The sequence below is a fragment of the Anomaloglossus baeobatrachus genome, chromosome 4 (genome assembly GCF_048569485.1).
Source record: "Anomaloglossus baeobatrachus isolate aAnoBae1 chromosome 4, aAnoBae1.hap1, whole genome shotgun sequence".
Classification (NCBI taxonomy): domain Eukaryota; kingdom Metazoa; phylum Chordata; class Amphibia; order Anura; family Aromobatidae; genus Anomaloglossus; species Anomaloglossus baeobatrachus.
This window is the reverse complement of record NC_134356.1, coordinates 33944256-33970681: the sequence shown is the minus strand read 5'-3', so window position 1 is coordinate 33970681 and position 26426 is coordinate 33944256. Positions and strand designations below refer to the sequence as shown.

Sequence of the window (26426 nt, the reverse complement as noted above, 5' to 3'; positions counted from 1 at the left end):
ATTTCCGCAGTACACAAAACATTGTGGGTTATAGATCATTTAGTGGGGAAAAAAAAGCATAATAACCATACAAAAGAGCCAGGGGGCACAAATTATGGGTGTAAGAAAGGTGATTCCAGCAGCTAAATATGACAGGGTTCTTTACAGTTACAGCAGTCAGCCAGTGGAATTCCCGACAACAAGAGGTAGTAATGACAAAAAATGTCTGGATGATTTCCTCAGTACACATTGTCAGTTATACAGGATTTAGTGACAAAAAATATATAGAATTGGTGGAGAAAGGTTGAACTTCATGATCAGTATTTCAACCCATGTAACTTTTTTTTTTTAAATACATCCTTTTTTTAATATATCCTTAATAAATCCTTTCCTGCCTTTACCTTATTTTTGAAATAATTAAGCTCAAACCCTTTAATACAACTTTACAATGTAGAAAGGGGGTCATTGGGTTTAGATGATCTAAAGTTTAGAATTTTAGATAACTATAACAACAGCACAAAAACAACAACATATGACTATACTACGAAAACGCTGCACACAAAAAAAATAAAAAAAGCTTGAAAACCACAATCACAAAAAAAAAAAAAAAAAGGACACAGGTGAACTGGCTAGAGGGTGAAGCCAATCTCTCTTGTCACGGGTGAAGAATTCCAGAAATTATCGAAATTAAATGCAAACTCAGGATATTTTATTCTTTTTTGATCTTTTTTAACAGATAAAAAACCTTTTTGTAATATATTAAACCAATGCAACGACAAAAAAAATAATGAAAAAATAATTTTTAGAAGCTGAATATGCTATATTAAATTTAACAAAAAAAAAAAGCAAAAATAATAAAACACAATACAAAAATAACTTTTGGAAGCTGAACACGTTATATTAAATTCAACAAAAAAAATAATTAAACAAAAAATAAAAATAAAAAATATTTAAAAATATTTTTTAAAAACTGAATGCACTTTATTAAATTAAACAAAAAATATGCAAAAATAATTTTTAGAAGTTGAATGCGCTTTATTAAATTAAACAAAAAAATAAAAAAAATATTTTTGGAAGCTGAACACGCTATATTAAAGTCAACAAAACAACAAAAATAATAAAAAAAAAATGTATAAAAATATTTTTTGGAAGCTGGACATGCGTTATTAACTTAAACAAAAAATAAAAAATATTTAAAAATATTTTTAAAAACTAAACGCACTTTATTAAATTAAACAAAAAACAAAAATAATTAAAAAAAAATAAAAAAATATATTTTCTGAACACGCTTTATTAAAGTAAACAAAACAAATTAAATATAAAATAATTAAAAAATATATATTTTTGGAAGCTGAACACGCTTTATTAAATTAAACAAAAAAACAAATAATACAAAAAATATATACAAATATTTTTGGAAACTGAACACGCTATATTAAATTCAATAAAAAACAAAATAAAAAAAATATATAAACATTTTCGGAAGCTGAACGCGTTTTATTAAATAAAAAACAAAAATAATTAAAAAATCTATATATATTTTTGAAAGCTGAACACGATTTATTAAATTAAACAAAAAAACAAATAAAAAAATATATAAAAATATTCTCGGAAGCTGAACACGCTATATTAAATTAAACAAAAACAAAAATAAAAAAAAATAGAAAAATATTTTTGGAAGTTGAACGAGTTTTATTAAACTAAACAAAAAACAAAAATAATAAATAAAATACATAATTTTTGGAAGCCGAAGGTACTTTATTAAATTAAACAAAAATAATAAAAAAAAAATATATAAAAATAATTTTTGGAAGCTGAGGACGCAGCTGTTTTGCATCTGATTTTCTAACGCCAGGTAATTACTAGTAATGAGTAACTGCTACTAACACAAGTCTATTGCACTATAGTTTACAAGGTCAAGGAAAGGTCGTTTTCTACCCAATTCAGTCGACTTCAGACTGTTTCTAATAATGCAAGACTAATCAACTGGCAACCCCGACTGCATGGAGAAAGGAACTCTGTAAATTACTAATACAGGGAAGTCAGTTCCGGGTAACGAAGGCTGCCCCCCTCCCCCCCAGAAAGAATTATAGCCCCTTCTGCAATACTTACCAAGTCATTAACTACTCTCTGGTCCATAAATAAACCACCATCATTGGGTGTGTAAACAGAGCACCTATTGTGTTAGAACTACCTCCTCGTAATTGGCGCTAGGTACGAAAACAGTTTCGCTAGGGACAGGTCCTGCCAATTTTGGGAAAATGTTAGAATAATGCAATTATTACAAATTTTCCCCCCAAAATTTAAACAGGACAAGAGCTTAACACTTACATTAGCTTCCATAAATCATCAAGATTTTAAAAAGTTATTTTTTACAAAATTAATAAGATTTTTTTTCTCATTTTAAGAATATTTTAATACATTTATTTAAAAAAGTTACATATCCTCACATCTTCTTAGGTTAAGTTCACACGTTGCGTTTTTGCAGCTTTTTTTTGCATTTTTTTTTTCATGAGTTTTATGCAAGTATGTACCAGTATAAGCTATGAGATTTCAGAGCTTTTTTTTTCCTGACTGAATTAGAAAACTGCTGCATTTTTGAAAGTAGCAGGTCATTTCTTTCAGCGTGTATGCAGCTTTTTTCACCATTGAACGCAATGAAAGTGCAAAAACGCAACTGTATTTTTGGCTTCTTTTGTGGTGAAGGAGACTTACTTTACATAACATGTACTGTAGACCAATTACACCAAAAATACAGTTAACAAAGGAAGCAAAAAACCCAACAATAAAAAAGCAGCAACACACAGTAGCACAAACTGCAGCACAAATACCTCAAACAGCAGCACAAAACAGCAGCACAAAACAGCAGCACAAAACACCACAAATAGCAGCACAAAACAGCAGCTTAGCAGCACACACAACAGCATAAACAGCAAAACAGCAGCACAAACAGCACCACAAACAACACCACAAACAGCAGCACACACAACAGCATAAACAGCACAACAGCAGCACAAACAGCACCACAAACAACACCACAAACAGCAGCACAAAACAGCACAAACACCACAAACAGCAGCACAATCAGCAGCACAATCAGCAGCACAAGCAGCAGCACAAGCAGCAGCACAAGCAGCAGCACAAGCAAGAGCAATAACAACAGTGTAAACAAGAGCACAAACAGCAGCAAAAACAGAAGCTCAAACAGCAGTGCAGACAGCAGCACAAACAAGAGCACAAAAAGCAGTGCAATCAAGAGCACAAACAACAGCACAAACAGTAGTGCAAACAGCAGCACAATCAGCAGCAAAACCAGCAGCACAATCAAGAGCACAAACAACAGCTCAAACAGTACAATCAGCATCACAATCAGCAGCAGCAGCACAAGCAGCAGCACAAACAAGAGCACAAGCAGCAGCACAAACAAGAGCACAAGCAGCAGCACAAACAAGAGCATAAACAGCAGCACAAACAGTAGCATAAACAGCAGCACAAACTGCTTTTTGGAACCAGCTTTTTTACTGTCAAGATAGCAGGTTTTGCTGCTGCAAAAAAAGCAACGTGGGAACATACCCTTACCCCTCTCATTATTTTAGCAAGCATGCCCAAAATTACCAGAGAAAAACCCTGTTCAAGTAGAACAAAGTTGAGGAAGCCCATATTAGGGTAATTTTGCAGCTTACCATTATTGTTTTGTTAAAATATATTTTTTGTAATTTTGGTCGATGCACAAAAGCAATGCAGAACTAATAGTACCACATTTTCTTTTAAAAATATTTTAAGCAAAAAAAAATAAATATAAAATGATATATTGAAAGAATATTTTTGTTTTTGAATACATTGGATGATTTTTTTTTGGGGGGGAGGGGGGATAAAATAAAAGTGGGAAAAGTAGGTAAAAAAATATGTTGTTATTGCTGTTCTCCTAGCAGAAAGGTAATTTTTGGGGTGTTTAATGCTTCCGTATATTAGGGATTTCTTCTACAAACATCTGGTCCAATAAAAAGTATACAATAGAGAAAAGAAAACAGCTCGTTAGCCAAATACAGACGACTTCTAAATTTAGCCCATAGTACAGGAGTTTTTGTAAACTTTTTGCTTGTAGACAAGTGATTTCAGATTGACTTATTCTTGAAGGAGATATAATAAAAGCGCATTATAAAAAAATAAAATAAAATTAACAAAAACAAAAATACAAAACGTTTTCTCTGAAATTTGCATTGCTAATTTTTGAAAGGGAAACACCATTTTGTTAACCCCCATTAACTATTCTTCAGGAAATCCTTTATTACGAGCTAAGGATCACTTGTGCTTGGGTTGGGGAATGGGTTATGGTCGAGGTCACCTGTAGAGACTGCGCCATCATACAGTTTTACATCCGCAAGACTTACGCAATGGCCGTTTTTAGTCACCCAAAAATCATTATCGAAATCTTAATGTATTACATGCAGCAAGGAAAGAAAAAAATTAATAAATATGCAACATAAAATAATAATAATAATAATAATAATAATAATAATAATAATGATGAAGATTAAAACTGCAGCATAAAATAGTAATAATAAAAATATGCAGCATAATAATATTATTTGTTACAAAATTAAATACATTTTGTAACAAATAATAATAATAATAATAAAAAAAAATCTGTGGCATAATTCCCTCCCCCTTAAAAAAATAAAACTAAATAATGAAATAACAATTTGTGATAAAACTGGAATATTCTGAAACCAAAAATAAGCATTAAACAAAAAAAAATATTTGTGATAAAACTAGATTATAATGCAACCAAAAATAAGCATAAAAATAATAAAAAAAAAACAATAAATAATAATAATTGTGATAAAAAGGATTATTCTGCAATCAAACATAAGCATAAAAAACTAAAAAATAATTAGTGATAAAACTGGATTATGCTACAGCCAAAAATAAGCATACAAATATAAAAAAAAAATCATTGTGATAAAATTGGATTATTCTGCAACCAAAAATAAGCATAAAATATAATAAAAAATAAATAATAATTGTGATAAAACGGGATTATTCTGTAATCAAAAATAAGCATAAAAAATAATTAAAAATAATTAAAAAAAAAAAATTTGTGATAAAACTGGATTATAGTGTAACAAAAAATAAGCATAAAATATAACAAAAAAAATAATCATTTGTGATCAAATTGGTGTCTGCTGCAACCAAAAATAAGAAGAAAAATATATAAAAAAATAAGAAGTAACAATAATTGTGATAAAACTGGATTATGCTGTAACTAAAATAAGCATTAAAAAAATAAAAACAATTCTGCTAAAACTGGATTATGTTGTGACATTCAAAGAGGCACTGATTATTTTTTTTATTTACCCTATAAGCAAAGAGATACGAAGACGTTTAGATTTGCTGATCCTTTAAAATTAAAGGTAATGCAAATTCAAAATTTGAAAAAAGCAAAATAAACATCTACAGGTAAAAGTGAGAAAATAAAAAAAAGGGAAAAACCGTAAAAAAAAATAAAAATAAAGTATAAAATAATAGTAATAAAAAAAAGAAGATAAAAAAAGTTAAGGATTTGCAAAGTAATAGCAGATATGGGCTCAGCCCTGGATATCTGGTACCTATACAGGCGTAATCCCAGCACTCGAGAGATTAGTCCGGTTTCCTGCCGGTTACACAACATGCAGGAGATTCCAGTTCCATAAAAGCAGCAAACGCCCCATTAGCCGGACCCTTCACAGACTTCATTGCGTAACCGACCGGGGACCTTGATCTACAATTTCACTCATAATCCTTTATTTTGTTGGGAAAAAATTTTTTTTTTTTTCACTTAAATTTCTATTTTATTTTTTTTTATTTCTGCCATGTGAGGAATTTTCTCTTGAATTCCTATACTGCCGGACTTAGTCCACACCTCCATTTAGTATGTGAACGTCTACACAAAAACAGACTTATGTTGGCATTTTCTCAGGGCATCCTGAAATCGGACACAAAACCACAAGTAGGAAAAATGTAAATAAGCGGTTTATTATGAGAATCGACCGGCTATATGTACGGTTTGTAAAGTGTAAAAAGCAGGAGAAAAGTCAGTCTGTTAAGCCCAAGTTATACTGCATTCAGCAAAATCGAAAAAAAAAAAAAATCACTACTGCAAATTACTTTTTGCTTTCAGATTAATTAAAGGGAATTTGACAAAGTTTTTGTATGATATAGGGATTAAGACCCTGATTCCATTGACCTGTCACTTACTAAGCTTTGTTTTGCTGTTTCAACACAATCAGTGTTTTATCAGCTGGAGATTATCACTATAGGACTAGGTGTCTTGTGCTTCCTTGTCAAACTCCGCCCCCACTGGTTATTAGAAGCTTTCTGCCAATCAGTGATGTGGGTGGGGTTATACACAGCTCAACAACTGGGTTCTGTTAGATCTGCAGCAGAGAAAACTATGATTCTATCATAACTGTTGCAGCCAGTAAACAAAGCAACACATCACGGAAATCAGGGTCTGTGATACGAATGAGACAAGTATGAGTGTGTGACTGGGTTAAGATAGGTATCCAGTCTTCAGAATAGGTGATTATGGAGGTCATGCTGTCCATATGCTACAATCTTAGAGCGTTATGCTGTGATCATAAAGAGTTAAATTTGTGAAAACAACATACCGGAGAACTTTGAAAATGTTATACTATAATCAATAGCAAACAAACCTTGGGTTGTTATGTTGTAATTAGTAATAAACAACCTTTAAGCACTGTGCTGTGACCATATAACTTGGTAAAAAACAACATACTGTGCAACTGCAAGAAACTGAGGATCTGGCAAATACATACTGCGCAGCCGTGATGGAGGAGGCTGTGGGAGCGGTGTATAAAAAAAAGGGGCCCTGCTCAGCAAGTTAGGGACGTTCCAGAAGGTATAGTGGACGCACTTCTGCTGTGATGATAAGACTTCTCGCTGACACTGAGGTCCCTCCGGTTGAGAAGTGATGCTACAATACTTGGTAATGTATTGATGCTTAACTTCTCTATATACTATGGTTTACATTGATTGTATGATTTACATTAATTGAATCAATAGAATAGGGTAATATTGTTTCTTCCATTCCATAATTGAACATTATCCTGATGCAATCTTAATAAATTGTTACATTATTGTTTTACAATAAAACTGTATTCAGTGTGCCTAATTTGTATATTAGTGAGTGCTACGTAAGTAAGGGCGTATCTGCCCTGTCACTTTGACGTGGTAAGACAGGGTCTCAATAATGCTCCTGCCAGATTACACAAAAAACCTGGAGGCAGATTCCCTTTAATCCGATCATTCTGGATCCATTATAATAAATGCAAATTGGTTTGTACTACAATTCAAATAATTGAGCTGTGAACCATAAAATAATCCAGTATTATACAGTAGTGGCCGAAAGTGTTCCAGAAAATGAAGTGTTTCACCCAGAAAATTATTGCAATTACACACGTTTTGTTATACACGTATTTATTTCCTATGTGTGTATTGGAACAACACAAAAAAACTGAGAAAAAAAGTTGGACAGAATTTCACACAAAACTTCCAAAATTGTTGTCTCCCCCTCAGCCCTTTGCCCTTTGGAATAAATACCTGCAATCAGTCGCCTCCTATACCCGTCCACAAGCTTCTTACTCCTCTCACCTGGAATTTTGGACTCTTCTTTATAAACGGCTCCAGGTCTCTCATATTTGAAGGCGTCTTCTCTTCTCCCAACAGCAATTTTCAGATCTCTCCACAGGTGTCCAGACTCATTGCTGTCACTTCAGAATTCTCCGGAGCTTTGTTCCATCCATTTCTGTTGCTTCTTGAAGTGATTGGGGTCATTGTCCTGCTGGAAGACCCATGACCTAGGACGCACAGCCAGCTTTCTGACACTGGGCACTACATTGCCTCCCAAAATCCTTTGGTAATCCTTAGATTTCATGATGTTTTGCACACAGTCAAGGCCCCCAGTGCCAGAGACAGCAAAATAACCATAGAATATCTCTGACCTCCACCATGTGTGACTGTAGGTCCTATGTTTTTTTTTTTTTGTAAGCCTCATTCCATTTTTGGTAAAAGTAGAATGACGTGCTTTACCAAAAAGCTCTATCTTGGTCTCATCTGTCCACAAGACGCTTTCCCAGAAGAATTTTGGTTACTTACGTACATTTTGGCAAGCTGCAGTCTAGCTTTTTTATGTCTCTGTGTCAACAGTGTGGTCCTGGGTCTCCTCTATAGCTCGAGATTGTTGATAATTTTTCTACAATTTTGGATGTCAAATCCTCAGACAGCTCACTTGTCCCCTTTCTGTTTTCCATGCTTAGTGTGGCACACACAGACACACAATGCAAATGATTGAGCCAACTTCTCCCCTTTGTGTCTGGTTTCAGGTGTGATTTTCATGTTGCCCACACCTATTATTTGCCAGAGGTGAGCTTGAACAAGTATGACGCTTGAAACAAAGTTGTATACCCTCAATTTTGGAAAGGACCATTTTGTCCGACCCATTTTTGAGCTTTTGTGTGAAATTATGTCCAATTTTCCTTTTTTCCTCTTTTTTTGTGTTATACGCACAAAGTAAATAAATGTGCATAACAACGAGTGTAATTTTAATAATTTTCTAGGAGAAATACTTTGTTTTCTGGAACAATTTCAATAGTGCCAACACTCTTGGCTATAACTGTGTATATGGGTCGGACATTTAACCCCTTAACGACCAACAACGGACATAGCATGTCATGAGCTGGTGTTAGTTCCCGCATCATGACGGGCTATGTCCATCACTCATGGCTGTAAACTGCTATAGTGCCATGGGTTATTAACTTCTTGATTATGTGTTGTACCTTGGACAAAGGAACATCAAGATCTCTGGAGATGAACTTTTAACCTTAAGATTATTGCTATTTTTCAACATTGTTGGTTCTCGTTTCCTCTTTCAGTTCTCCACACAGGCACACAATGCAAAGATTGAGTCAACTTCTTCCCTTTTTGTTTGGTTTCAGGTGTGATTTTCATATTGGCCACAATATATAATATTTATTCATTTATATAGTGCTGTTAATTCCACAGCACTTTACATACATTGGCAATACTGTCCCCATTGGGGCTCACAATCTAAGATCCCTATCAATCTGTCTTTGGAGTGTGGGAGGAAACCGGAGTACCCGGAGGAAACCCACGCAAACACGGGGAGAACATACAAACTCCTTGCAGATGGTGTCCTTGGTGGGATTTGAACCCAGGACCCCAGCGCTGCAAGACTGCAGTGCTAACCACTGAGCCACCGTGCTGCTGTTACTTGCCATAGCGGAGTTTGAACAAACATCACATGCTTGAAACAGAGTTGTTTACCCACAATTTTGGAAGGATACTAACAATTTTGTCCGGCCCTTTTTTGGGGTGTCGTGTAAAATTATGTCCAATTTACTTTTTTTCCCCAATTTTCTTGTATAAACATGTATAACAAAACCTGTGTAATTACAATTTTCGGGGAGAAATACCTCACTTTCTGGAACAACTTCAAGGGTGCTAACACACTGACTGTATGTATGTAGGTATACACACACACACACACACACACACAATATTATATATATATATATATATATATATATATATATATACAGTCAGGGCCAGAAATATTTGGACAGTGACACAAGTTTTTGATATTTTAGCTGTTTACAAAAACATGTTCAGAAATACAATTATATATATAATATGGGCTGAAAGTGCACACTCCCAGCTGCAATATGAGAGTTTTCACATCCAAATCGGAGAAAGGTTTAGGAATCATAGCTCTGTAATGCATAGCCTCCTCTTCTTCAAGGGACCAAAAGTAATTGGACAAGGGACTCTAAGGGCTGCAATTAACTCTGAAGGCGTCTCCCTCATTAACCTGTAATCAATGAAGTAGTTAAAAGGTCTGGGGTTGATTACAGGTGTGTGGTTTTGCATTTGGAAGCTGTTGCTGTGACCAGACAACATGCGGTCTAAGGAACTCTCAATTGAGGTGAAGTAGAACATCCTGAGGCTGAAAAAAAAGAAAAAATCCATCAGAGAGATAGCAGACATGCTTGGAGTAGCAAAATCAACAGTCGGGTACATTCTGAGAAAAAAGGAATTGACTGGTGAGCTTGGGAACTCAAAAAGGCCTGTGCGTCCACGGATGACAACAGTGGTGGATGATCGCCGCATACTTTCTTTGGTGAAGAAGAACCCGTTCACAACATCAACTGAAGTCCAGAACACTCTCAGTGAAGTAGGTGTATCTGTTTCTAAGTCAACAGTAAAGAGAAGACTCCATGAAAGTAAATACAAAGGGTTCACATCTAGATGCAAACCATTCATCAATTCCAAAAATAGACAGGCCAGAGTTAAATTTGCTGAAAAACACCTCATGAAGCCAGCTCAGTTCTGGAAAAGTATTCTATGGACAGATGAGACCAAGATCAACCTGTACCAGAATGATGGGAAGAAAAAAGTTTGGAGAAGAAAGGGAACGGCACATGATCCAAGGCACACCACATCCTCTGTAAAACATGGTGGAGGCAACGTGATGCCATGGGCATGCATGGCTTTCAATGGCACTGGGTCACTTGTGTTTATTGATGACATAACAGCAGACAAGAGTAGCCGGATGAATTCTGAAGTGTACCGGGATATACTTTCAGCCCAGATTCAGCCAAATGCCGCAAAGTTGATCGGACGGCGCTTCATAGTACAGATGGACAATGACCCCAAGCATACAGCCAAAGCTACCCAGGAGTTCATGAGTGCAAAAAAGTGGAACATTCTGCAATGGCCAAGTCAATCACCAGATCTTAACCCAATTGAGCATGCATTTCACTTGCTCAAATCCAGACTTAAGACGGAAAGACCCACAAACAAGCAAGACCTGAAGGCTGCGGCTGTAAAGGTCTGGCAAAGCATTAAGAAGGAGGAAACCCAGCGCTTGGTGATGTCCATGGGTTCCAGACTTAAGGCAGTGATTGCCTCCAAAGGATTCGCAACAAAATATTGAAAATAAAAATATTTTGTTTGGGTTTGGTTTATTTGTCCAATTACTTTTGACCTCCTAAAATGTGGAGTGTTTGTAAAGAAATGTGACAATTCCTACAATTTCTATCAGATATTTTTGTTCAAACCTTCAAATTAAACGTTACAATCTGCACTTGAATTCTGTTGTAGAGGTTTCATTTCAAATCCAATGTGGTGGCATGCAGAGCCCAACTCGCCAAAATTGTGTCACTGCCCAAATATTTCTGGACCTAACTGTATATTATATACACACATACATACACACAAATTATATATATATATTATATACACACACACACACACACGCACACACATTAATCGTTAAATTGAAAACATTTTAATTCACCCAAATTTCGTAGAAAAATTTACTAAGGGTTTCACTGGCAGCATTTAAGGCACGTGGAAGACAAACTGGAAGTTTGGCCGTACGGCCCGTCTGCATTACAGTGACATATTGTAGGGAGCCAAAGAACCATGAGAGCTCATTATCTTTACAAGGGAAATCCTTGTTCTATCACTAATAACTGGGAGAGATTAGGTAATTTGGCCAGCGCCTCCGTGCTGCTAACGAGGATCCTTGCAACTACTGGAACACGTTAATCGCACAATTGATGACCTAATTAAATCATTAAAGCCGTCTACGGAGCGGTGTTTGGATAATAACATTACTAATCAGAGGGAACAAGATTGAAATTGTGAGTATTAGCACATTAATAAGCTCCGCTAGAATATGGGCTTTACCTCTCGGCGGCTGATGCGAGCACGACACAATTAAACTCGTAATCTTTCAGATTCCACAAAACAAGAAAAAAAGAATTAAAAAAGTGCTCCGGTGAACGTCTACAAACAAGCTCAATGGATCCCGGAAGACAAAGGCCCAAAAAAGTTTGAGCCAAGGCTTATCAGTGCGGAATTATTAGATACTACATCATTGAAGACAGCATCTTAGCTACATTAACTGAGGACTTTGAGGTTGTCGGAAATCCACCTCATTCTCTTCCAGGGTCGAAATAATGGTCACAATATTCCAAGTGCCTCACACTACAGCTTGGCTGGTTCAGATAGGCTACTAGGAAAAACACAAGCTCACCACGAGCGCCGTACAAAATCAGTCGACATCCAACAGATTTCCATCACAGCATGGAATTGGAATTATCATCATTAGAACCCACCCTACACACAAAAAAATATCAGGAAAGAGGGGAAAATAGCAAGAAAAATAGAGGAGAGCAAAAGAGTGTGGTGAGCATGTGTAGGAAAAGATGGGAGAGAGGGGGAGAGAGAGAAAAAGGAAGGGGGGATAGAAGGAACAAGGAGGAGGACAGAAGGAATGGGAAGGGGACCGAAGGAACAGGGAGGGGGGACAGAAGAAACAGGGAGGGGGGACAGAAGAAACAGGGAGGGGGGACAGAAGAAACAGGGAGGGGGGACAGAAGAAACAGGGAGGGGGGACAGAAGAAACAGGGAGGGGGGACAGAAGAAACAGGGAGGGGGGACAGAAGAAACAGGGAGGGGGAGACAAAAGGAAAAAAGTTAGAAAGGGAGAGGTGGAGGAATAAAGAGGAAAGAGAGAAAGGGGGGAAAGTGGGGAAAGAAAGGAGGATAGAAAGAGGAAGGGGTTGAGAGACATGGGAGAAAGAGAAAGCAAGGAAAAGAGGGGAGGAAACGAGAGTGGGGTGAGAGAGTGTGAATAGGGGGAGAAAGTGAGACAGATAGAAGAATCAGAGAAAAAGGAAAAAGGGGAGAGGAGGGAGAAAGGGTGGGAGAATGTATGAGAGTCTCTGAGAGAAGGGGAGAGAGACACAGATCAGTAGGCATTCTGCAGATTTCCATTACAGCAAGGAATTACCACCATCGGAAAATATATTATATATATATATATATATATATATATATATATATATATATATATATATATATATATTTCAACAAATATTTATATATTTAGTACATAGGTAAAGAAAGATTGGGGGACAGAGAGAAAGAGGGGTGGAGAACTAGAGAGAGAAAGAGGGGGATCAAAGGAGAGAAATAAAGAAGGGGGAACAAAGACAGCGAGGGTGGAAAGAGAGAGGAAGGACAAAGGGAGAGAGGAGTGCCAAAGAGAGACATACAGAGGAGGGAAAAGAGACACACAAAAGGGGGACCAAGAGAGAGAAACCGAAAGGGGGGACAGAGAGACGTGGGAGGGACAGAGCGAGAGAGAAACACAAAGGGGGGACAAAGAAACCGGGGGCTGACAGGGAGAGATGCACAGAGGGGAGACACCAAGGTTCTAAGGAAAGTCATCCAAATGGTAATGTAAAAAATGTAACTTTAAATTCATGAGACAACCCAAGTCTTTGAAACAGCATGTCCTCCTAGATTTGGATCTTTGTTGTTACCTAGAAATTTCTTTATGACTTCTATAAAAGAATCCTCAAACCCTTTTCGTCAACAGCTTTCATATTTCTTTCGAACAAGTCGTCCTTCAAGACCCACAAAAATGCCTTCCTGCGGTTTGTTTTCGGACAGTCCGTGGAACTTGCTACACAGATACTCAGAAGTCTCTCCTTCTTTCAGTAGAGTCGTCACAAATGGCTTCTTCAGTCCATACTTAGTGTGGAGCGGTTGTAGCAGGAGAACTTTACTTGGATCAACTAAACTATCTGCAACTATGTTCTTGAGTCCAGATTACAAAGATGTTCTCGTTCGCCAACTTTTTTTGGCTCCATTGATGAGTCTTATCCCGGCTGTCCCATTCACACAAAAAGCATGGAGACTTCATATATCCTCCTCGCTGCCCAAGGAGCAAAGAGAACTTTCAGATCACCACATATTGACCATCCTTGATCCTCGTAGTTAGGTTTCTTGAGAATAAAGTCTAAATTCTCATAGCTTTCCCTGAAGTGCACAGAATACCCTACAGCCACTGAAGCATACTCGCTGCCATTGTACAGTTGCACAGTTTTCATACTTTTTTATGAATCAATATAGAGTCTCCACTCACTCACATTGTACTCAATGTTACATTTTTCCATCAACCCAGGAACATCACTGCACCGTCTTGAGAAAAATATGGAAGGAATTCCTTTTCTCTGCTTCTGTACCATGAAAAACCAGATGCGAGGAGCTAGCAGGTTCTTTTCCTTTAGTCTAGAGCAGTGGTTCCCAAACTCCAGTCCTCACGACCCCCAACAGGTCATGTTTTCAGGATTTCCTTTCTATTGAACAGGTGATGGAATCATTATCAAGGCATCACTTGTGCTCTATTAAGGGAATCCTGAAAACACGACCTGTTGGGGGTCGTGAGGACTGGAGTTTGGGAAACACTGGTCTAGAACCTAAAAGTTCAGCAGAATGTTTAGGAAGGTCCAAGCCCCTGACTAAATCAGTTAATTTGAACTGTGAAAAAAGCTGTTGCTCGTTGGGCCTAGGTTTGTGAAAAACACCAAGGTTACTTACCGGTAGCCGTTTTTTCCAGAACCCATGACAGCCCCCATATATTCCCACGTGGTCCTGTCATGGGTGAAGGGAAAACACGAAGGTTACTTACCGGTATCCGATTTTTCCGGAACCCATGACAGCACCACGTGGGAATATATGGGTGCTGTCATGGGTGAAGGGAAAAACTGTAATTATGGAAAAAAAATCATCTTTTTACTGAGTTTAGCAATCGAAAGTCTTACTTTTCAAACAATTTTACCTTTGCAGAATTGTGACTTTAGAGAGGTTTTCTGGAACTTTAATGTGTAATCGTTGGTGGCAAATCTCCAACCACCTCACTTGATCAGCAGATTAAAGGAGCCGCTGCCCACCACTGTACTTTAGATGGCGTCCTTGACTGGCACGGTTGCTCTCATTTAATGAGCTGCAGTACCGCTCATGGTCTCTACATAAAGTATGGTGTTGTGCCATTTCCAGTGCACCTAAGTCCCTTAAATCACCTGATTATCGAAAGTACCAAGAGCTGGAAACCCACCTGACTAATGACCCATCCTAAATAGATAGGCTGTGAAAGTAAAGCCTGGAAAATCCCTTTCATAAAACCAGAACATAGGCAATAATTAAAATAATATACCCTGTTTTCCCGAAAATAAGCCCTCGTAAGATTTTAGGGGCTATTTTTTTTTTTTTAATATTCTTAAAATATAAGCCCTACTCCCTCATCGACTACTGCAACCTCCTGCTCTCTGGCCTCCCTTCCAACACTCTTGCACTCCTCCAATTTATTCTAAACTCTGCGGTCCGCTTAATCCACCTCTCCCCTTGCTATTCCCCAGCCTCGCAACTCTGCCAATCCCTTCACTGGCTTCCCATCGCCCAACGACTCCAGTTCAAAATATTACCCATGACCTACAAAGCCATCCACAACCTGTCTCCCTCCTTACATCTGTGACCTAGCCTCCCGGTACCTACCTGCACGCAACCTCAGATCCTCACAAGATCTCCTTCTCTTCTCCTCTCTTATCTCCTCTTCCCACAATCGCGTACAAGATTTCTCCCGTGCATCCCCCATACTCTGGAATGCTCTACCTCAGCAAATCAGACTCTCCCCTACCGTGGAAAGCTTCAAGAGAAACCTGAAGACCCATCTCTTCCAACAAGCCTACAACCTGCAATAACCCTCAGTCCAGTAGACCACTGCACAACCAGCTCTGTCCTCACCTATTGTACCATCACCCATTCCCTGTAGACTGAGCCCTCGCGGGCAGGGTCCTCTCTCCTCCTGTAGACTGTGAGCCCTCGCGGGCAGGGTCCTCTCTCCTCCTGTAGACTGTGAGCCCTCGCGGGCAGGGTCCTCTCTCCTCCTATACCAGTCTATTCTGTACTGTTAATGATTGTTGTACGTATACCCTCTTTCACTTGTAAAGCGCCATGGAATAAATGGCGCTATAATAATAATAATATTCCAAAAATAAGTCCTAGTCGGGCTTCCATAAGGAAGTGTCTGATCAGCTAAAAAAGTTAAAGAATACAAAAGAAAGCATACCACCTACCACCCAGAAAAAAATTGCACTCACCAGACCCCAAACAATTATAGTTAGCAAGTGCCGATGGTGGATAGGCTCACACACAGAGATTTGCATTGCTGTCGTCACCAGACCCCAAACAATTACAGTTGGCAAGTGCTGATGGTGGATGGGCTCTCACACAGAGATCTGCTTTGCTGTCAGATCCCTCACCATTCCAGCTGCACTGCACTGCTGCTCTCACAAACAGATCGGGTACCAGTATCACTCCACACGAGTGATACAGTTTCCAATCACTAGGGGTAGCCAACCGCTGTAGAACGCAACGGAACTTTACAGTGACACAGATCTGTATGTGAGATCCCAGTCACTTGCCAACTCTAATTATTTGTGGTCTGGTAAGTGGGGCGTCTGCTCTCTTTTGGGAGTAAACGTAGCAGTACATAGAGAATAATGAATTTAAGGCTATGTGCGCACAGTGTGTTTTTCGCGGCGTTTTTCGGGTGCGTTTTTGGCCTTAAAACTGCAGGACTTTGCTTCCCCAGCAAAGTCTATGAGTTTTCATTTTTTGCTGTCCGCACACATCTGTTTTTTTTACCTGCGTTTTTGAGTTAAAAAAAAAAAAAATGGACATGTCAGTTCTTTCCTGTGTTTTTCTGCGTTTTCCCCTCATGCAATGCATTGGAAAAACGCAGCAAAACGCAGAGATCAAAAACGCAGCAAAACGCAGCCAAAAACGCACCAAATCGCGGCAAAAACGCATGCGTTTTTTGATGCGTTTTTTCGACGCAGGTGCGTTTTTGTGCGTTTTTAGCGGCCAAAACCGCACAAAAACGCAGCGTCAAAAAGACGCAGTGTGCGAACCTAGCCTAAGCAGGTAATTTAACCCTTTGTAAATATGGTATGTACCCACCACTATAGGATGGGTTCTGCACCACGGAAATAGCAGATCAGATAAGAAAATGTGCATCTGAACTAATAATAGGAGTAACACAGAATGTTGATGTTCCAGAATGTGATGACAGGATTATATTTGAATAAATGTTGATTTTTTTCATGTGGGAAAATATAAGACATCCCCTGAAAATACGCCAGAGCTAAAAATAATATAAGACAGTCTTATTTCTGGGAAATTAAGATATTAATATATAACTAGCCGTAAAACCTGCCATAGTTAGATGTGATAAACCCCTCAAAATATATTACTTTTAATGACCACAGCATTATAACATTATAGATATAAATGACTACCCCCTTTAAATACATGATCATGGTGACAATCGAGCCGTATTCCATGGTTAGATGTGGCAACAACCTCAAAGTACATTACTGAGGTTACAACCGTCTCATAAAACTAGAACTAGATGTACAATACGATAATCTACATATTTGGTTTATTGCCAACCAGACAGATGGTACTCGTACATTGCTGGAATTCTAACCTTCATAAATAAACAACTTATCAGGGCGTTTCAATAACTGAAAATTGCATTTCAAGAACACATGCCCCGCCCACATGACCATATGTCGTAACGGTGCCTCCAAGTCCTCCAAGCCTTGTCCTACAACATACAGTAGACCTAAAAGTTGTGTTGTCAGTGGTTATACAGTTCCATAATTATCTAAAAAAAATTACCAAAACCCAATATTTTCAAAGGTAAAACCTTCTTGTCCGCAGCTACAAAACGTCAATGATCTCAAAGTCTAAAAATCAAACCGTTGAGTAAAATTTGCCCAAAGTAGAGTCTACTTTTAGCCACTGGATCTACTGATGGCCATAGATATAAACAGGTTTGTCTAGGGTTAGAAAACTGCTTTCTTTCATAAACAGCACCACAATGGTTCACAGGTTATGTTTGGTATTGACGTTCATCTCCTATTTCAGATAGTAGTCCAACACAAGTTACACTGAACAAATCTGATCTGAGGCCAAAAATCCAGCAGGTCTACTTTCTTTGGCGACTGTCCTATCTCATGATTGCCACCGAATTCACTACGGGAGCAATGCGGCTTAAAGTCTCCTCACCACTGGCATGCTGGAAAGGTGTGCTAGTCTCCACAAGGAGAATTGCCATTAGACAAGGCTCGTTAAAGGGCCACTTTTTACTTTTAGGATTGCTACCTCCCATAGGTGGCACTAGAGTTTGTCTACTTCCTCGCTGAAGAAACAATTTGCATATTTCCCAGAGCTTAAAGTCTCCTCACCACTGGCATGCTTGAATGGTATATCAGTCTCTGCAAGGAGAATAGCTTCCCCTTTAAACCCCGTCTTAGCCTCTCATACAGCCAGATCAGAACTCATACTTTGCACTGACGAGGAACAACCATCCCGAAACACCGTGTCTGCAAATTGAGGTTCTCATCTGGCATAAATCCTAAGTCATATGACAAATCTTGTTAAAGGGTAATTTTTATCTTCTAGGATTGCTACCTCCAATAAGGTGGCACTAGAATTTGTCTACTTCCTCACTTGAAGAAACAATTTTCATATTTCCCAGACGAGCATTGTGGCTTAAAGTCTCCTCAACACTGGCATGCTGGAATAGTGTGTCAGTCTCCACAAAGAATAACTTCACCTTTAGACCAAATTAACCATCATTTCTCATAAAGTGAGAAAGCAACCTTGTGATCTTGACACAAGACAAAATTCATGGTGAAGCCCTAGCCTAAGGTGGCAACCTTCTTCAGTGACTGCTTTTCGAGACTGGGCTCAAGCTATACAATAGTGCCAAATAGAAAAATGGAGACGGCCTACCCCTAACACCCAAAGTCTACTTCAGTATTGCCATTCAGTTTTCGAAACCCTTGCATGGAAGTTTTGACCTAGCTACAACCAAGAAGATGGATCATTTGTAGACAACATCCCTCAGTCTTCAAGAACCTAAACCATGGTAATGGCCATTTGCTGCAAAATGATTATACATGATTAGAAACAAACTCCAAGTTGAAGACCAACAAAGGGTAGATTAGGCCATCTCAACCTATTTTCCACCAGGAATAGGCTACGGGAGTTAATAAATTCAACTTTAAATCATTCTGAATATCAATTCCAAGAAATAAATATAGAAAATAGATAAAATGAAGTAAAAAATTTAGCTTGTATTGCCAAAGACGTACCGTTGGAGCGATGGATGCAAGTGTGCTGATTGTCACTTAGGAAGAAGCCGTCCTTGCATTGGCACTCATAGCTGCCCATTGTATTAACGCAGATCTGTTGACATCCTCCATTATTGTCCAAACATTCATCCACATCTAGGAGAAGAGGAAAAAAAGATAGATTTAGGTTTAAATAAAAAAATCCTAAAACCATTGGCCAATGGGTCACTCAACGGATTTCGTTGAGATGGCTGTTGGAAGATCGATCAGTGGAAGAATCAGTCAGCTGACAGTCATCTAATGTGAATGGGGGAATTTATATCTGCAAAATACTTCATAAACATCTGCAGATTAAAATCAATTTCCGTGAATGATTTAGGACCAATAAACAAGATGAAGAGTCTTGATAATCCCTTCCACAATCGAACATTTTAGATGAAAGGTTTTCAAGATGGACCTTTGTTAAGTACGATTTCTTGAGTATATCACTTGGTGTTACAATCAAGAGTCACCTTCTCAAACGTGCCCTACAAGGTTGTCCTACTAATATCTCCACACTTGGACTCTCGTTAGATTGCCAGATCCAAACCCTTATTCATTGGTCTGTAGAGTAGCGCAGCGCGGTGATCGAGAGCGATGGATTGACTCTGGAAGCCCCGACACACTAGATGAAATACCTGGTACTGACTGGTTGTATCGACTTTGGCCATGTTGGCTGGGAACCCCAGGTATGTAGGTTGCATACTGCTACTATTGTCGGCTGGCCAGGACCAGATGACAACACACACACACACGCACACACACACACGAGACCAACTGTTCACTTTAAACCATAACTCTTTACTAGATGGTTCATTGTCATTTACAAATTACACGTTAGATAGCGGGCACATATCCTCCAATATGTTACATTTTCACTTTGCATTAACAGTTACAACTTCCCTCAGGGTTGCGTCCGATTTAAGTGGGCCGGTGAGTTCCTGTGCAACCCAGTCCAGAATTACAATGCACACTGACAGTCACCTTCCCTTCCTACAGCCCCATGTCCAATCTCCTCAGGGGTCCCATAATGATGGGAGTAAAGCTTTGCTCTCCTGGACATCTATGACATCTATCGGGAAACCACTAAGTTGGTTGACTATGTCATTATCCAGTTGAAGTTACCCCAGTACCTTGACTGTTAAGGGGCCTGGCCACTAGAGTCCAGTACCAGTGGAAGTTACCCAGTAACTTGATGGTTAAGAAGCATGGCTGCTAGGTTTCCTTCCTCCGGCTCCCACAGTCTGTGGCTTCTCCATTTGAGGATTGATCTCTAGTTACAATGCTTTTCGCAACCATATGTATACAGCCTCCCTCTAGATTCATGTCATCTTGCCTTTTGTCTCCTTTGCTCCATTACCATAAACCACCCACCTTCACAACCGACCGATTATATGTCTGTCACGTTCTCTCACTAGGCCTTCACAGAATGAACAGTCACTTTCACTATCAGATGACCACTCCAAGGGTGGGTTAGGCCCAACAATTAACTGTTTCTGTCCTTGCGGTCTGTTGCTAGGCAGACTTAACCTTTCACCTATCTAAACATTTTAAACATAAACATAAATACTATACATTTCACATTCATTACGTTGTACACTTCGCTTTATTCTTTACATAACATGGGAACATATCACAAAACAATACATTACACTTCACAGGACTCAATATTTACACCAGACATTATTCACATTACACAACGTTGACATGATTGATGTCTTCAGGGGCAGGAACGTGACCACTATTGTCCACCACTCTTACAATTCCACTAATCTACTTAGATTATAGATATAAGGTATATATATATATATATATATATATATATATATATATATATATATATATATATATATATATATATTTTAGGGCAGTGCTTGAAAGAGGTGTCCCTCAAAACTCATCAACCATGACAGTGAAAAATGCAACCTGTATGTAGCCACGGTTGGAAATTGAGAACAGACAGTGGATTGGACACTGGCAACTAGTGATCAGAGGTCCCTTCCCAATCGCCATAGTTCCATAGTTTTTTTTGTGTGCTTGATCTTTAGAGGGGGTTTTCTGGCAGTTTAATTTGAGATCCAACCTCAGAAACACCCACCGAGCAGTTGACTGAAGCGGCCATGGCATAGGGTATACGGGAACTGCCACGCCTCTATACAATGTGTTGCAGTTCCATTTATGGCCACTACATCCCATACACAGCAGTGCCAGGACCCTCTTTATTCAGTTGGTACCAAAACTTAAAACCTCACCTATCTTAAAGATAGACTTCCAAATGTGATGCCTTCCTGGAACTACAGTCCCAGGATGGCTGATATGGACAGGATAGAGGGAAGCCGCTCACTAAGCAGGATCCCGAGAACCCGGAAACCCTTTAAACCCTATACAGGGATTTGGAATTACTACAGGGCTCCGGAGATCACTACCTGTGGAAGGCTGCAGTCCAGAAGAGAGTAGTCGTCAGGCAGGGTCAAACCAGGAGATACAGAAAAGGGACAAAATCGGCAGACAAGGGTGTAGTCAGGAAATCAGGCAGAGGTCAAAACGGAAGACGGCAGTGAGGTACAAAAACGGCAGGCAGGAGAGTAGTCAAAGAGCAGGCAGAGGTCAAAGCAGGAATCAATATCCAGAGCAAAGAACCAGAGACTACCAGGAATACAAAACTATATCTGGCAGTGTCCAGCAGAAAGGAGGGGAAATTAGAAGGGTGTGGTGTCTTCCCACTGGCTGTAGCTGAATGGCGGTAACTTCAGCTGGAAGACACACGTTACCTACAGTCAGCCGGTGGTACTACAGGTCCCAGGGAAACCCAGCTTAGTGGATGAGCGGAGCCTATACCCATCAGAGCCAATGGAACTGACTCCTCTCCTACCACCAGGACAGTCCATGGTGGGATTATGGCAGTGACTGGTGACCGAAGCAGAAGTCGCAGGAGAGGCCGTCACACCAATATTAATGACCTGGAACTAAGAAATAGGGCTCAAGAGAAAAAGTGCTAAGAATATATACTTTTCCAATCTTTCACATACCCGACTACAGAGACCTCCATGTGTCCGGTTTCACAAAGGCTTCTCTGAAGAATAGTCTGGGTCACCGAGGTATAAAATACCCCTTGGTCCTGACTGGGCTAAGTTGTAAGTCACATTTTTAAGACACACATTCTTTCACCACAAATTTCCAGACAACCCTGGCTGTGAAGTTTACAACAGTCATTGGCTCGGTCATTACGGTTTTTACGGCACAGACAGGCTTTGGGCCTACGGTAATGGTTAGGGAGAACTGAGGGCAAACACAAAAGGCATTATTGGTGAAGAAAAAAAAAAAAAAAGACTCCTTAGAGGACTCCTGGATTTGTACAGAGCAGAAGGTTTCAATTACAAAAGTCATAACCCCCCCTACTATGTCAGCTTGTTTAATGAAAAGGGGACTTCTTAAATCTCCGTGTTCCCAGTCTGTATTTGTCACTTTAATGGCTAATGTATAAAAACAAGAAAAGCTGCTTTTAGCTACCGGCCATTCATGGATTTTTTTTCTCCCCCTTTTAATTCTCATTAACCCGTTGGGTCGCTTGGTCACAGGTTTTGTACAAAATAAGTGACTTATAGGGAAATATATTAAACTAGAATAATTCCCGAATTCACGATACCCAATCATATTTAAACATTAAAGTTGTTGGAATTTTTGAATATCAGATAAATTAAAAAAAAAAAAAAAAGATAAATAAAAATTTTGAAACCCCCCCCCAAAAAAAATATGTAAAGTTCTGCAAAAAATTAAAATTTCACAATTTTCAAATTTTAATTAAAAACATTTTTTAGGGCCCACATCAAAATTTGAAGTGACAGTTGCCTATGCGATAGAAAATACCCAAAAGTGACACCCTTCTAAAAACTGCACCACATAAAGTGCTCTAATCCACATTCAATAAGTGTATAAACCCTTCAGGTGCTTCACAGGAATAAAGCAATTTGGAAGGGGGGAAAAAAATGAACATTTTATTTCCCCCCCCAAAAAAATTTTACTTTAGCTCCAAAGTTTTCATTTTCACAAAAGGTAACAGGAAAAAAATACACCATACAGTTTGTTATGCAATTTCTCCTGAGTTTGCAGATACCCAATATGTGGTGGAAAACTACTGTTTGGGCGAACGACAGGAAGGGAAGAAGCATCATTTTACGCTTGGAACGCAAAATTGGCTGGAATCGGACAGTTGTAGCCATGTCACATTTGCAGAGCCCCTGATCTGCTTAAACAGTGGAAACCCCCACAAGTGACCCTATTTTGAAAACTAGACCGTTCAAGGAATTTATCTAGATGTGTGGTGAGCCCCTGGATTCCCCAGCTGCTTCACAGAATTTTAGAACGTTGAGCAGACAAAATAATAAAAAAATAAATCATATTTTTCCCCAAAAAAGGTTGTTTTAGCCTCAAATTTTGAATTTTTACAAAGGTAACAGGAAAAAAATGCACCATACAATTTGTTGTGCAATTTTTAAGGATACGCTGATACCTCATCTGTGGTGGAAAACTATTGTTTGGGCGCACAGCAGGACTCTGAAGGGAAGCAGTGCAATTTGACTTTTAGAGTGCAAAATTGGCCGGAATCATTAGTGGACGCAATGTCGCATTTGCCGAACCCCTCATGTGCGTTAACAGTAGAAACCTGCCAAAATTACCCCATTTTGGAAACTAGACTCTTCATGGAATTATCTAGGGGTGTGGTGAGCATCTTGAACCCATTGCTGCTTCATAGAATTTTAAAATATTGGGCCATGAAAATTAAATATTCTGGGGGGGGGGGGGGGTTCAATTAAAATGATGCTGAAGGCCCACATTTTTAATTTTCACAAGGGTAACAAGAGAAAATGTTATGCAAGGTCTCCTAAGTATGGCAATTCCCCATATGTGGTTGGAAACTACTGTTCAAGCACAGTGCAACACCCCAAATGGAAGGAGCACCATATCAAAGTGCAGATTTGGCTGGAATGGTTTGCGCGTGTTATATCACATTGGCAGAGCCTCTGTGGTGTCAAGACAGCCAAACCCCCATAAGTGACCCCATTTTACAAACTACACATCCTAATGAAATAATCTAGCGCCTTGACATCGCATACGTTGCAAAAAATGTTTTACCATTGGGCGGTGAAGAAAAAATAATTACATTTTTTCCTACTTGTATGTTTTGGCCCTAGACTATACATTTTCACAAGTGAAATAGGCAAAAATTACCGCAGAATTGTAACACAACTTCTTGTGAACGTGACAATACCCCATATGTGATGGTACAATATCGTTTGGCTACACGGCGAGACTTGGGAGGGAAGGAGCGCTATTTGACTTTTGGAGTGCAGAGTTTTATAGAATAGTTTGCCGACTCCATATACAAAGCTCCTAAGTGCTAGAAGAGAAGAAACCACCCTCAAGTAACCCCAATATGAAAATTACACCCTTCTGAGAATTGATCTACAGGTGTGGTGATGATTTTGACGCCATGGGTGTTTCTGAGAAACAAGCAATGGATGTTGCAGACATTGCAGTGCCAGTACATTGCAGTGCCCATATATTTTGTCTAGCTTGAGCTTCTGGAGACCTGCCACTTCATAAATTAAGCAGGCTCTCCTCACTACAGTACTGCAAAACTTGTGGACACTAACTTCAGTTTAGGCACAATGTTAGGCGCAGAAGAAAGGATGCCATTTGGATTTGGTTGCACAGATTTCACTGAATTCCTTTGGGTGGGGGGCCATAGCACTCTTTCAGAGCGTTTGTGCTACCTGTAACGTGGAAGCCCCCTATATTTGTGTTAACAGCTGACGAACTTCAAACCTGGGTGGGGCTTTTTTTGTGAGTTGAATAGAAGATTTTATTTTTGGCATTTTAGGGTAGAGAACATATTGGATCACTTCACATTGAGGGTATGTGCGCACGTTGCTTTTTACCTCCTTTTTACCTGCTTTTTTGCTGCTTTTTCTTCTGCGCTGTTTAATGCCAAAATGGATGTGTTCTTCTATTCAAGCAAAGTCTATGGGAATTTGGGTTTCTTGTTCACACTATGTTGTTCAAAATGCTGCCTTTTTGAGGCAGAACTTTGGTCAAAAACTCAGCTTTTCAAAGAAGCAGCATGTCAGTTGTTTTTGCCATTTGGGTTTTGCCCTGCAAAGCTGAGTTTTTGACCAAAGTTCTGCCACAAAAAGGCAGCATTTTGTACAACAATAGTGTGAACAAGAAACCCAAATTCCCATAGACTTTGCTTGAATAGAAGAACACATCCATTTTGGCATTAAACAGCGCAGAAGAAAAAGCAGCAAAAAAGCAGGTAAAAAGCAGGTAAAAAGCAACGTGCGCACATACCCTTATCCTGCGCTCTACGCTGAGCACTTACATTTACGTTTTTATCTAAATCTTCAAAATACGTGATGCAGATTAAAACCTCATTCACAAATGAGGTACCATATATACTGTGTACTCTGTGTGGCTTCTGTTCAGCAGTATCCAACTTTTAAGAAGTGCACAAAAGAAGTGATTGACTGCACCTTTACGCATGCTTAAATAGAAGGGCCTGGATGGATCATAGGCCAGAGAGAATCCAATCTTGCTCATTATAGGGAATCTTCCGCTGGGGGTTCCATCTGAATCGAATATTTCAGAGATTTACACAGAAACCCTGATATAAGCAGTCAGTGTAGAGCGCAGGATAAATGTGAGTGTTATTAGGATCTTGGCAGGCAAAATAAACAATTGTTATGCAGCTCATCATGCGGCATCAGTGATTAGACTGCTTTATTCTTCGTTTTATTGTGATTACAGCAATACCAGATTTATATATTTTTTTTTAATATTTTGCCAGTTTTACACAAAAACAATTTGTCCAAAAAAGTAATGTTTTTGCATCACTATATTCTGATAGCTGTTGTTTTTTTTATTTTTCTACCTCTCGAGACTGAGGGCTATGCCAGAAACACGTTACCTGTACCTGTCTTGTATCAGTTTTTTTATTTTTAATCCACCTACCTTCTTGTTTTTATGCCTTTTTGCATTAAAGAAAATTGAAAAAAAAAAATTACGGATTTGTGCTGATACTATTTCTACTTTAGGAGAAGAGAACTGTCTGAGGACTTGTAAGTTTGAGATTTTTGGATCTCAAACTTACAAGTCCATCTCCAGAGATCTTGATGTTTCTTTGTCCACGGTGTGCAACGTGTGCAACATAATCATGAAGTTTACAACCCAATGGCACTGTAGCTGATCTCCATGGATGTGAACGTCAAAGAAAAATTGATAAAAGGTTGCAACGAAGGATAGTCCAAATGGTGGATAAGCCACAATGAA

General features: G+C 38.8%; 1 protein-coding gene across 2 annotated transcripts in view; it reads right to left on the bottom strand.

The window, feature by feature from the left end:
- SCUBE1 (signal peptide, CUB domain and EGF like domain containing 1) overlaps positions 1-26426 on the bottom strand; it is a 349647-nt gene that overhangs the window by 240291 nt on the left and 82930 nt on the right. For both annotated transcript variants that reach the window (XM_075344232.1, XM_075344233.1), the window contains exon 4: positions 19080-19214. In XM_075344232.1, the coding sequence (XP_075200347.1) occupies positions 19080-19214 (135 nt within the window). The remainder of the gene's footprint in view (positions 1-19079; positions 19215-26426) is intronic.